Below are 12,955 nucleotides of genomic sequence, written 5' to 3'. Positions count from 1 at the left end.
GTCTGTCTGGGTCTTTTTTTGCCTGATAGTCGCATGGCTGACGGGAGTACTATAGCTACCGAGAACCTGAAGGACCTCTCATAGACACGTATAGACGAGAAATGGCCATGTACATGAACTAATACCCATTAATGAAGTCACGTATTCTCCGGCTTTTAGCATGTTCTTTCATTAAATCGTCCTCTTAGTGCGCAGATGTGTAGATGTACATAGATGTAGATTCGTCCAACCAGCCAAAACTTCCGCCGGCCAACTTTCGGCCTCGCAAACTTCAAGAAAAACCGCTTCAACGGCCTCGAACAGCCACCAACAACCACCTCCCCAGCTCGCTGATACCACGATATCTCCCGTATCATCTCCTTGAATCCCTCCCGCGACCCCTGTGCCGGCTCGAAATCTGCTATGGGAGCTCTCCTGGGCTTCATCCGATAGCCAACTGCTCGCCACACCCGCTTCCTACGTACCTAGCTACCTAGCTACCTAAACCACAGCTTCTATCAGCTACACCAAGATGGTCATCACTTCATCACAACGCATCCAGAGCCCAGATAACAGCCTGACAGTTCAAGAACGGAGGGAAGCAAAGCTGGTGCCCTTCCTCTACAACATCGCTGAACAGCCACTCAGGAATAATCAGGAATTCCCCGCTGAACTGGACCTACGAGATGGCTACGAACGGAGCAGACACGACCCCGAGAACAGCGCAATTGTGATAGACAACGGTGGGATACCCTTGTATACCTCGTTCTTGTAGTTCATTGCCACTAACACGTATTATATCTGTAGGCTCGCACACGGTCAAGGCAGGCTGGTCGTTCGATGAGAGCCCGCGGCTAGTGATACCGCCCGTTGCGTCCAAGTACCGCGATCGCAAGCTGAACCGGGCCTGCCAGTTTGTTGGATACGATGCCTACACCGATGCGACCACCAGAGGCCAGATGCGGAATGCGTTTGATTCCGGGACGGGCGTAATAAGCAACTGGGACGTGGTCGAGGGTTTGCTGGACTACATCTTCATCAAGCTGGGGGTAGAAGGCGGAAACGGAGGAGTTGACCGTCCCATCGTGCTGACGGAGACGATAGCCAACTTGGGATATTCCAGGAAGAGTAATTAATACCTGTGCATTGTATTGGAAACGTTGAGAGGCTAACGGGTTGGTAGTGATGAACGAGATACTGTTCGAGTGCTATTCGGCACCGTCTGTGGCATACGGGATTGATGCGCTCTTCTCGTACAAATACAACTTTGGAGAAAACGGATTGGTGATCTCGTCTTCTCATTCATCTACGCATGTCATTCCCGTACTGGGATCAAAGGCGCTGCTGTCCAACTCGGCTCGGCTCAATTGGGGCGGTTACCATGGCTCCGACTACCTGATGAAGCTGCTCAAGCTTAAATACCCAACTTTCCCGTCCAAGATGACGGAGAGCCAGATACAATCGTTGGTACGAGAGCACTGCTACGTCTCCCTGGAATACGACAAGGAGCTGTCCGGATATCTGGACTGGACGGGGCTGGAAGACCGCGACCGTGTCATCCAGTACCCATTCACAGAGCATGTCGTTGTTGAGAAGACGGAAGAAGAGCTCGCTCGGATTGCAGAGCGCAAGAAAGAAAGCGGCCGACGGCTTCAGGAGCAAGCGGCCAAGATGCGGTTGGAGAAGCTGGTGAAAAAGGAGCAGGAGCTCGAATACTACAAGGGGATCCAGGCGCGGTTTGCCAACGAGACGAAGAAGGAGATCAGACGACTGCTGGATGCAGAAGACATGAAGGACGAAGCAGCGCTGGAACGAACGATACGAGAGCTAGAGAAGTCCGTCAAGAAGTCACGCAACAAGGACCTGGGCAACGAGGAGAACGGCGATGCGATGGAAGAAGCGTCGTTCCCTTTGCTAGATGTGCCGGACGAAGAGCTGGATGAGGCCGGGCTCAAGGAGAAGCGACACCAGAAGCTGATGAAGTCGAATGTGGAAGCACGACAGCGTGCAAAGGCCGAGAAGGAGAGGGAGAAGGCCCGGATAGCAGAGGAGCAGCGGCTGGACGATGAGAAGCGAGAGAACGAATTCGACACCTGGATTGAAGAGCGCAGACAAGCTCGTGAGGTACGCCTATATCCCCCCCTAATTCTTCTACAGATCTACCTGATACTAACGTGAGATGTCTAGACGATACTGCGCAAGATCAAGCAGCGAGACAGACTCAAAGCCGACGCAGGCAACCGCAAGTCTCTCGCAAGCCAGATCCGTATGCGTACGCTCGCCAACCTCGCCTCTGACGGCCCTAAAAAGCGTCGTCGAGGCGGCGAGGACGACACCTTTGGTGCCAACGACGACGACTGGGGCGTCTACCGCACCGTCGCCACGGGAGACGCAAGCGACGACGAGGAAGAAGAAGACATAGATGGCATGCTGAAATCCGTCGAGGCCCAACTACTCCAGTACGACCCCGAGTTCACTGAGAACCACACGCTCGAGGCCCAGACGGATTGGACCAAGAGCATGATCCACATGTTCCTTCGCGGGCCGTGGCCGTTTGACGCCGAGAGCCAGCGTGAAGCACACCAGCTGCATCTCAACGTGGAGCGCATACGGGTTCCCGAGGTGATTTTCCAACCCTCGATAGCGGGCATTGACCAGGCGGGACTGGTCGAGATAGCGGCGGACGTGGTGTTGCAGCGTTTTCCGGCGGGCGAGGACCAGCAGCGGCTGCTGAAGGATGTGTTTCTGACAGGCGGGAATACGATGTTTGAAGGGTTTGAAGAGCGGTTCCGGAGGGAGTATAGAAGTGTGCTGCCTACGGGGTTGGAGTGTAGCGTGCGAAGGGCTGGTGATAGGGTGCTTGATGCGTGGAAAGGGGCGGCCGCCTGGGCGGGCAGCGGTGGACTGCGGACTGCGTCTGTCTCGAGACAGGAGTATCTTGAGAAAGGAGGCGAGTATCTCAAGGTGAGTCTTTAACATTCTCTTTTATGGTCGTTTTGATGTTCATTCGACATGGCTGACTTGACTGTTGGGATAGGAGCATAACTTGGGCAACGCTACGTAGGCAGAGGACTACATATATCTACAAGCAGAGATAAGAGTGTATGAAATGAAGAACCGTCGGCGCTTTTATGCCAAAAAAAAAGATATAACTAACGTATACAAGTGAAACGCAAGAGTTAAGTAGATACAAGAACGAGAAAGAAGCATGACGACCAGACCCAGACTCCAGAACACCATCCCCCCCTAGGCCCCCTAGGCCTGCCCATCCGCAACATTCTTTATCAATAATCAATGCAGTAGAAGCAGCAGTAGTAGAGTAGCAGTATATCAGCTCGTCAGGAGCCAGACGAAAAGCATACGCAGATAACCTAGCCGTGAGAAGGAGAGTAAAAAGAGAAAACAAAAATGGACGAAAAAAAAGGGGGGGGAAGAAACACAATCATACGAGTTCAAAAGACATGTCAAAGCAAGAGCCGAATCCGTCTCCAACACCGACGCGCGTAGTAGCAGTAGAGATATAGAGTGAGATTGAAAAAGGAAAAAGCGAGGGACGACAGGAGGGAAGAAAATGGGGGGGAAAGAAGGAGAGTATAAAGAGACAATGGGGGTGGGTTTTTTTTGTTTCTAGATCTGTTCTGCTTTGGACTGTTCTCCGGCCTGGGAGTCGTCCTGGCCGTCCTGTCTGGTGCGCTTGGAGAAGTTACCGCCCTGGCCCAAGAAGGCTGCCTCTTCGTGCTGGTGCTTTCTCATGCCTAGCCCGGCGACAGCAATGCGGTTGAGAGCGTTGAGTTCAGACTGCGAGCTGTGTTGGCCAGCACCGGCCTGGCCTCCGGCACCGCCTTGCTGGTGGCCCTGCTGGCCCTGCTGTTGGCCCTGCTGTTGACCGGCCTGCTGCTGACCCTGTTGGCCCTGCTGTGCCTGGCCCTGCTGGCCCTGCTGACCCTGCTGTTGGCCGCCGGAGGTGACGATGGCGGGCTCTGGACGGGGCTGGCTGAGGTCGATGTTTCCCGGCAGCTCGGGGACCTCGTTCTGGGAGTCGATGAGTCGCGACTGCAGGCTGATGATGTATTCGCGGAGCTGGTAGTTTTCCGCCTGGATGGCCTTGTAGTTGTCCAGCAACATTTCGTATTCCTTGACCTGCTCCTCGAGTTTACGGATGTAGCCTTCCTTGCGCTGACGGAAAGCGCGCTAACAAACGCGTTAGTACCAACCATAACAAAACAGAAAATAACAATAAATAGAATAGAAATAGTAAAAAAAAAAAAAAAAATTACGAGGATGAGCCTACCTGGGCAGCACGGTTCTGAGCAGCTCGCTTGGAAGACGAGAGCTCGCGTTTACCGTAGACCTTGCGCGGTTCGCCTGTCTGGTCGAGTCCCGGAGGAGCACCGGTCATGTCCTGCTGGCCGACGGGGACCTGAGCCTGTGGGGGCTGGGCGAGCATGGCGGCCGTGGTGTGCACCTGGGGAGCAGCAGTCATGCCCGAGATGGCGGGATCGATGATATGGTCTCTCTGCCCGCCGGCGCCGGCAGCAGCAGCGGCGGCCTGGAGATGCGCGGGGACACCTGGCTGCGGGCGCGGCGGCGGGGGAGCCGTGTGAGATGCGTTCGTTAGATGGGCGGCAAGCAGCTGCTCGCGAAGAACTACAACGACGTCCGTCAGCATCTGTCTCTGCATCTTGGGTGCTGCTTGTCTGGGTGGCCTACCTTGCTCTGCTTGGTCCTGGAGACGGGGGAGGGCAACGGCAGACCGCGAAGCGCGTCCACCGCCCGGCTGGTTAGCAAAGCTGTCCATGAGAAGAAGAAACGGGAGAAGTCGACGACGCGATCAACGCAAGCAACAGGAGACTAAGGGCGGGAGTCAAGCTGGCACACCCGACAGGGCGTCGGCCAGGACAGTTTGGTGTTGTAGATGTAGATGTAGATGTAGATGTAGATGCAGGGCAGGATGGAGATCGCGGTGGCCACCCGCGACAGGCGCAGGCCGGCGCAAGGACGAGGGAGCGGCGAGCAGTGAATATGAGGGCATGGCACTAGGGCGTCGTCGCTACGGGCAGCGGAGAGGAGGTAGAGGGAGCAGATGTACCGTGATGTATGGCGAGCTTACCTGGACCGACTGCGGCGCCTGGTGCGACTTGCTGGGGTCCTGGGAGAGGCCCGGATGGGGCGCGAGCTGCTGCTGGCCCTGCTGGCCCTGCTGCTGGTGCGGCTGCTGCTGCTGCATCGTCGACATCGCGGGCGTCGGAGTCTGGCGAAGCTGGCGCTGGCGCTGGGAGCTGGGGAGCTGGCGAGCTTGTCTGCTGTCCGGCTTGCTGGCTGGCGATGGAGGTTTAGGTAAAAAGGCCGGCGTTTCTTTTTTGGCCGTCGCGGTGAGTCAGGATGTAGTCAGCGTTCGCGCGTCGTCTTTTTCCCGCTTTGGGCTTTTTGGGGGGGGAAAGTCGAGAGAGAGAGAGAGCAGAAAAGGGCAAAAAGGCGGTGATGAGTAAGAAAAGCGAGAGAGAAAGGAGAGAGAAAAGGGAAAAGGCGGCGAGGGCGGGCAGTATTAATAAGCGGGGAGATGGTCACATGATAAGATGACAAGTGATGACTAAGAAGATGACAGATAGGTGACTAAGGTGGTGACTAAGGTGAAGATGACTAAGATTACGTCATTGCATGCACACGGCTTGCTGGACACCAAGTATCTACAGAGAGGACTTAGAAGTAGAGTAGAGTAGAGTAGAGAGTAGGAGTGGTTGGATACAGAGAGATCTGTCTAATAGGTCATCTCGCTCGCAGCAGACCGCAGCTCCCGCTCAAACTCGGTGCCCAGCACCCGGGTCTGCGGCGACTCGGCCCCCCGCTTGCGCTTCTTCTCCTTGGCTATCCTCGCCCGCTCAAAGTCGATGAACATCACCCGCTTGTTCTCCCGGCTCCAGAACATGTTGCCGATGTGCGTGTCGCAGTGCAGGGTGAGCTGCCGGTGGATCGCCTGCAGCGCCTCGCGGGCCGACGGTATAAACAGGCTCACACGGTTCTTCCCCTGCGCGTGCGAGACGATGGACTTTCCGACGTGGCTCAGGAACAGCAGGTGCACCACCGGGAAGATGCCGTCGTACCACAGAGGCCCGCTGGCGATGTCGATGCTCCCCAGGCACACCGGAACATACTCGCCCTGGATCTCGTACAGCTGCTGGTAGATGTTCTCCTCGTGGATGGCGCGCCTGACCGTCTCAATGGGCATCGCCTTGGCCACAAGGGTGTACCCATACGGGAAAGTAGTGACCCAGAACAGCGCTCCGGAGGTTCCATGGCGGTGCATCGACTCGCAGCCCCAGGGACCCCTTGGCCCTTCTATCTGCTCCCGGACCAGCTTGCGGAACTGGAAGTCATCAATGGCATGTCGAGGGCCGCTGCCATGAATCGCCACGTTGGGACACTTTGGATCAAGGGGGCCCCGGGTCCGCAGTCCTGCAAGGCATTTCTGAGTGCACCACGGGTTGATAGGACCGGTGTTGTACACATACCGCTTTCTCTCCGTCGGGGGAGGAGGGCGAGCCCGAGAAGATACAACCACTTGAGCTTTTTTCGACAAAGACCGGGGCCGTCTTGGGGTTGGGCTGTTGGGATCATTGCCCCAGTTCCCACTCTCGTCGTCCCCGTCGCTGGACTCACGGTTTGGCTCTTCAGGCTCTCGGCATGAGGAGGCTGCTGCGGCTGCGGCTGCTGCTGCTGCTGCTGCTGCCGCCCGGCGTTTCGATCTTGTCCTGACAGGCGACATCCGCATATACTCATCTCTGCTCGACTGCGGTGGCTTGTAGCCGGAAGAAGGCAGTTTCTCCGGCGGGCTGCTGCTATCTAGCCCGAAGACAACGTCGTGGTTGAACTCAATCTCCCACTTCTTCAGCCGCTCCTCCGTGTCGGCCGGCCAGTTCTGACCGTGCGGAGGAGACCTCAGGGCCCGGAGTGTGAAGGCGAGAACCTGTCCGATTGCCGTGAGATGTAACCTATTATGACCACCCGAGTTACCGGTAGAGCTGTCCGAGTCGCTGGTCTCGCCATCCGAATCGCCAGTCCAGCCGGTGCTCTCTCCCACATCTTCATTGGGTGTAGAGCGATAGTAGTACACAGTAGCAGGGTCGTTGGGGTCTATACGGAGAAATATAAACAGTTCACCAGTAGAGACATACCCAAACTCAATCCTGGCCTGGATCATATAGGAAAACGTCTGCGTGATGACCGCAGCCACCATGCGGCGATTACGCTTGGCTTGGTCATCGTTATCACCGCTTATAACCACCTCGTCGACCTCGATATCCAGGAGTCCGTCCAGCGCGCTATCCATGACCAGCTTGTGAGGTGGCTTGTATTCAATGATAAAAGCCGGCACCATCTTATCATTGCCTGAATTGTAAACGCAGAACTGATCAGCTCGAGGGCGTGAGGATCCCGTCTGCACTGTGGGCGGGTCAGCTGAGTCAGTTTGCTTCCGCCGTTTCTGCACCGGAGACTGTGGTGGTAATGGTAAACCAGCATTTACATCTTCATCCGATTCCGGGTTGATAGTGTTGCCATGGTTTTCAAATGTAACGCTCCCCATGAGATTGAATGTCTTACGCAGCTTGGGATCCGCGTAAAGAGTCTGGATGATAAATGCAACCCGATCCTCAACCGTATACCGCTCATAATAGCCAAGGTCTAGCTCAGACCTAAGCATTCTCAGTGATATATATTTGCCTTCTTGCTCTACTCCATTTGCAGAGGCAAAATGGGGCTGAGAGACAAAGTCGGACTCGAAAAGTAACTCCCACACCTTTGCTTGCTCCTGAGGGAAGGTTCTCCATTCACGGATGTATCTGGGGCGTAGTTTGGATTTTGCATTCTCAACGGGCCCCTTGGTTCCCTTCTTATGGTCGACCCGTGAAGAGAAGCCAACAGATAGGTAGGCATGGCAGGCATCCAGGTATTCAGGCAGAGTCGTTGGTTTTACCTGTTGCTTCAATGCCTTGAGCTCCTTTTGTTGTTCCTTTATTTCCTCTGAACGCTGTCGTCTATCTCCTTCAAGCCTACGATTCTCTTCTTCATAACGGAGTCTCTCTTCTTCGTGACGACGTCTCTCCTCTTCGTTGGCACGTTTCAACCTCTCCAGCTCCTGGAGAAGCTGCTCCTCTCGAGACGACGCGGGTAGGTCACTAGACATGGCTATTCAGCAGGTCTTCGGCCGCTATTCCATTGTGATGATATCAAATATGCCGCTGGGCCAAACAATTGAGCCCAGAGTCAGGATGAAGTTATATAGTCAAGAGTTATCCCTGTCTCTTCAGCAGGCAGCAGCCGGATAATCGTTAGTCCACCAACGTTTGCAGAGATGCAGGTTTCCAATAGACAGGTTAACTAACCGCCTCAGCAGCTAACTGACGCCTGATCGCTCGGTCATGGCTTGAATGGATCAATCAAACGCGATGCTCGTCTCTCGACACGAAGACATCAAATATTGAAAGTTCGATGGAGTCGCGAGGTCAAGGAGCAAGATCCACTCCGAACTGATTACTAACTACGTTTAACCTCAAAATAGGCACCAAACTCAATTCTCCATATCAACAAAACGCTGGCTACTGACAGGCATATAGTTAAGACGACAGGATGAAGGACAGTAGATAGTAAATGGTAGGTAGCGGGCAAATAGACATAATTTGTAGAGACGAAAATGGTAGACGGTACTCCGTAGAATGTAGATAGCAACTATTGACTCTTCTTGGTTTCCTTGGGTTCCTTGGTCTCCTTCTGGGCGCCAGCCTGGATAATAGCAGCCCCGATCCTGGCGGACTCCTTCCACCCCTGCTGCCGCGCCCAAAAGAGCTCAGATGGAGTTGCATCTGGCATGCTGAACTTGCGTGCATCTTCTTCGAGCGATGAGCGGGTGATCTGCCCGATCTCCTCTTCCACATAGTCGCTGCCAAGCTCATCGAAATCGCCAACTGCTTCACCTACACCAGCACTAGCTTGAACTTCGGCAAGCATCTCTTCTCCCCGACGCTGGTAGTGGTTCTCATCGGTATCGTTGATGTTTGCATGTCCACTGCTGGCGCGGTCAAGGTAACCCTTTCGCATGAGGTAGCGTTCCGCTCGGTCGCGGCGGGTGTCCAAAGTCTCCAGCTTGGACATGGCCACCTGGACTGCCAGGCGGGCTAGCAGGTAGATGTGCTCAGAGAAAAATATGGTCAGCAGCAATAGCCAGCCCTTGATGTCATCGTGAGGTTCATCGTTGCCGGCACCAGCTACAGATGAAAACATATACACTAGTGCTGCGCTCGTCAGACTGCCCATCCACGACAGGAAGCTGAGTGAGTCCAACCACGGACCGATGGAGTCAGCACGAAAGGGCGTGGGACGCTTGTACTCGATGCAGATCTTGAAAAAGTCCGATCGCAGTTCGACCCAGTTGTTGACCAAGAAGGAGACCGGGACCAGAGACCAGACGGGGGAGAAGAGAGCCAGGTATCCAAACTGCACACACATCTCGCGCAGGTCATCGGTCACATCGTAGTCACTCAGTTCAGATTCATTTCGTACCCGCTTGAGGAATTCGGCTTCTTCTGGTACATCATCCAACAAAAGGTCGGTAGAAGATGACGACGCGGACTTGCTGTCCTCTTTATTCTTCCTTGCCTCGGACATCTCCTCATATTTTCGGAAGAACTTGCGCTTGACATAGGGGACTACCGTCTCCAGTGCAAAATTCACGATCTGAGCCGTCACCGTAAAGTAGATTACCTGGTTGCGCAGTCGCGCTCTGTTGATGCGGAACTCTTTGATCTCTGTAGCTGCAGACGCTGTCGTTGCGCCCTTCTCATTGGGCTGGAAGGGCTTGACGGCAAGGTGGAAGACATCCAGGTACGGCACTATAGTTGGTGCAAAAGGGACATACACGAACGCTGTCAGAAAGATAGGTAGATAAGAAGTGACAAAGTTAAGTATGAAAACTTTGCGTGTCAGAGCAATATCATGGCTGTCCTGCGTCTCATAGTTCTCATACTCTGTCATTTGGGTCGCGACCTTCGTCAGTATAGCGCTGATAGTCGGCACACAGAGTGATAGTATGATTGTAGGTACGAATGCCTGCTGCTTATTAGCCGTTTGGTATAAAAACCGAGTAAGAGGTAAGGATTGACAAACCAGGTATGTCCGGAAAGGGCCAGAGTAGATCTCGTTGATAAAGACTTCGATAGCAAAACATGTTGCAATTAAAGTTCCCAATGCTACAACCACTGCCATAGTAAATGGAATCACCAGCAACTGTCTAACTAGCCGCTTGGAGGCCGGAAACACGTAGACTGTCTCACCCGTAATCGGGTCAATGATCTCCTTCTCATGCTTATACTCCTTTCTCCGAGCCTTAATCTCGGACACTCCCTTTACCTGCCACCTCAGCCGCAGATCGGTCTCCTGTCTCTTCCAAAACTCTACAAACACAAGACAGAAGAGCGAGTTCAAAACAGCATAAAAGATCGAAAAATGACCGAGGAACACCCAGCAGAACAGGCCTAGGCCCGCGGGGACCATGAGGAAACGGAAATACGTTTGCAGGAAAGTAAAGTAGAATGCTACTTTCTCTCCCAGCTTCACTCTTATCTGCTCTAGATCGTCGTTGTCCAAAAGAGTCTTACGGCTCCAGGACTTGATCCACTCGCTGTTCATGTCGTGGTCATGTAGAGGGAATATCGACTTGACATTCTTCCAATATCCATACCCGGGGGTAATATCTGCCCCACCATCTGCGCGTGGGAGAGTCATCATATCATATATTGTGCGGAGACGCTCCGCCTCCGTCCATGGCACCCCCTGGGTATCGTTGATATCCTTGGTGGGCTGTGAGGTACGCACACCATACAGCCAGTCCTTGATCCTAATATCCATGAGCTATACACCCGTATATCAGCCATAGAAATTGTATATACCTTGTTCTATATGCCATTGCTTTCAACTTATCCTCCCTAGGCCGGACGAGGACGACAAGACACTGACCCTTGCCAGGGCGCACGGCAGCCTCCAGCCCGACACTATACAAGGTCCGAAGCAATCTCTGCAGCTCTCTGCTAGCATCTACATCAATGGCTCGTCAGTACACATTATTCCGGTCAGTTAATCGGATATACCCAAGATAAAGGACGGGGTCGGGATGCTAAAGGGGGAGGGGAGCTCACCCTGGTCCTCGAAGGAGTAGAGGATCACATACTCCACACCAAAATTCTTAGCCAGGGTGTGCCCTGGTATATATTTCGTTCCCAGGTCCTGAGCCATGGTGACAAGATTCAATGCGATGTCGGGCTGCAAGTCAGTTCATGACATGCGGGGAGAGAAGAAGAAGAAGCGAACGACGGAGCAGAGCAGGAAGAACAGGTCGAAGTCGATGTTCTGTGTTTGTTTATGTAAGACGCTGCTCTGACGTCATTGGTGGGGGGATTTACATATAAAAGGCGAAGAGACGGGAAGAGGAAGAAGCCCCTTTATATAGGTGCATATCATTGGGGTCTCAAATGCCAGCGACAGACGCTTATGCAAGATGAGATCTATAGGTCGTGCTGTATAGGTTGATATTTTGCATACGTTGGCTAAATACAATGCACGAAATTGTATTGACTCCCCTGAAATCCTATGGGCATACGGAGTACTACGTATTAAAGTCAATAGCTAGAATGAGACTGGTTTTCACGCCTGTGTTCGCTATGCTGGAAGTAACATGATATGTCCACAACCTGGACTCCTCCCCATGGAATGGGAAAGGGTGGTTAACTGCCCTTTCTTAACCGATTTGTGCTTTGGAAAAGTCCATCTCTGTATTAAATAGTTAGTATAGGTCCTGGCAAGTAAGTATTTAACAGCACAATGGCTTACCTGGGTGCTGTTCCTGGAACTTCTTGAGCATCTCAGCCTTCTTCTGCTCATCACTAGATGGCTTTCCCATCTCCTTCTGCTGCTGATCATACATCATCTTCTCAACCATTTTTCTTGTTTCACCGTCAAGATCACTCAATTTCGAGTTCTCAGGTGTTATCTTGCTAACGTCGATCTTGGGGGCGGTAGTGACAATGTGAGGCCACCATTCCATCTTGTTCACCTTGTCTAGATGGACAGTCACTTCTTTGCCTGGAGGGCTAGAGACGGTCTCGAGGGTCCATGAGGACTCGTCGACGTGAATTGGATATGGGAAGGAGCCCTATACAAACACGGATTAACATCTGTCAATTTTCAGTGTAAGATGTGGGGGGCGCATGCAAAGATACGTGTGTACATACGTCGATGAGAGGTTCCTTGCCCTTCAACGCAACTCGGATTTTGGTCTTGGTCAGCACGACTTCCAGGTCCTTTCCGCGTATCTCAGCAGGAACTGGAATGGTAACTTCTGCCTCTGAAATCGTCTGTGTCCATTTGTACGGCAGTGTAGCCTGCTCCTTTGCTTCTTTTTCCTTGTGTTCACGGTCGAGACGCTCTCGCTCGGCCCGTGAGGGTTCGGCTTCTGTTTCTGGAGGCGACGGCGACATTGTAATCATCCCGCTCTCTCGGACCTTGTCCCTATCTTACACACAGCCTCAATATCCAAAGGTGTCTTTTCTTCTAGTCTGTTCTTTTCGTGTTGCGGGGAGCTTTTTTTTTTTTTGATAGCTTGCGGGGCGCCATGCTTTTGGTTACATAAGCAGCACTAACTAGTTAGCGTTGGAGTGACTTTAAGTTTGCTCGGCGCCGGACTTTGATATCTTTTGACAAGAGGGAAAACCGTGTGAAGGAATCTATTATCAACGACAAGGACATGCTAGCTATTAATACAAGAAACAAAAATGAACTCCTGCTTTGCCTTGAGGTTCAGATCGATTTTTTTTTCTGGCTTTCCATCAATTTGCTTGGCAAAAAAAAAAAAGAAAACATCCAAAGGAGGGCACAGCAAATCAGGAACATCAGTGAGGAATGAAACATTTGATATCCCAGCGCCCAAGTC

The 12,955-nt window shown here is 53.0% G+C and overlaps 5 protein-coding genes across 5 annotated transcripts; 1 reads left to right on the top strand and 4 right to left on the bottom strand.

Moving 5' to 3' along the window:
• Positions 1 to 511: 511 nt before the first annotated feature.
• Positions 512 to 3,043, top strand: TRV_07459 (uncharacterized protein; the record flags this gene model as incomplete). Its single annotated transcript, XM_003018467.1, has 5 exons — positions 512 to 722; positions 787 to 1,107; positions 1,163 to 2,103; positions 2,167 to 2,943; positions 3,017 to 3,043. 5 exons carry the CDS (start codon positions 512 to 514, stop codon positions 3,041 to 3,043), a joined length of 2,277 nt encoding a protein of 758 aa, XP_003018513.1.
• Positions 3,044 to 3,606: 563 nt separating this feature from the next.
• On the bottom strand, positions 3,607 to 4,777 carry TRV_07458 (bZIP transcription factor, putative; the record flags this gene model as incomplete). Its single annotated transcript, XM_003018466.1, has 2 exons — positions 3,607 to 4,170; positions 4,271 to 4,777. The coding sequence occupies 2 exons, from the start codon at positions 4,775 to 4,777 to the stop codon at positions 3,607 to 3,609; spliced, it is 1,071 nt and encodes a 356-aa protein (XP_003018512.1).
• A 960-nt stretch (positions 4,778 to 5,737) lies between these two features.
• TRV_07457 (uncharacterized protein) lies at positions 5,738 to 8,161 on the bottom strand (the record flags this gene model as incomplete). The annotated part of the gene is made up of 1 exon (XM_003018465.1): positions 5,738 to 8,161. One exon carries the CDS (start codon positions 8,159 to 8,161, stop codon positions 5,738 to 5,740), a length of 2,424 nt encoding a protein of 807 aa, XP_003018511.1.
• A 542-nt stretch (positions 8,162 to 8,703) lies between these two features.
• On the bottom strand, positions 8,704 to 11,262 carry TRV_07456 (uncharacterized protein; the record flags this gene model as incomplete). The annotated part of the gene is made up of 3 exons (XM_003018464.1): positions 8,704 to 10,867; positions 10,920 to 11,064; positions 11,166 to 11,262. 3 exons carry the CDS (start codon positions 11,260 to 11,262, stop codon positions 8,704 to 8,706), a joined length of 2,406 nt encoding a protein of 801 aa, XP_003018510.1.
• A 502-nt stretch (positions 11,263 to 11,764) lies between these two features.
• On the bottom strand, positions 11,765 to 12,503 carry TRV_07455 (uncharacterized protein; the record flags this gene model as incomplete). The annotated part of the gene is made up of 3 exons (XM_003018463.1): positions 11,765 to 11,796; positions 11,857 to 12,178; positions 12,258 to 12,503. 3 exons carry the CDS (start codon positions 12,501 to 12,503, stop codon positions 11,765 to 11,767), a joined length of 600 nt encoding a protein of 199 aa, XP_003018509.1.
• Positions 12,504 to 12,955: the final 452 nt, after the last annotated feature.

The sequence above is a fragment of the Trichophyton verrucosum genome, assembly GCF_000151505.1.
Source record: "Trichophyton verrucosum HKI 0517 chromosome Unknown contig01011_1.f1.exp, whole genome shotgun sequence".
NCBI classification, from domain to species: Eukaryota; Fungi; Ascomycota; class Eurotiomycetes; order Onygenales; family Arthrodermataceae; genus Trichophyton; species Trichophyton verrucosum.
The sequence above is the reverse complement of the archived record's forward strand: the minus strand, read 5'-3'. Positions and strand labels throughout refer to the sequence as shown.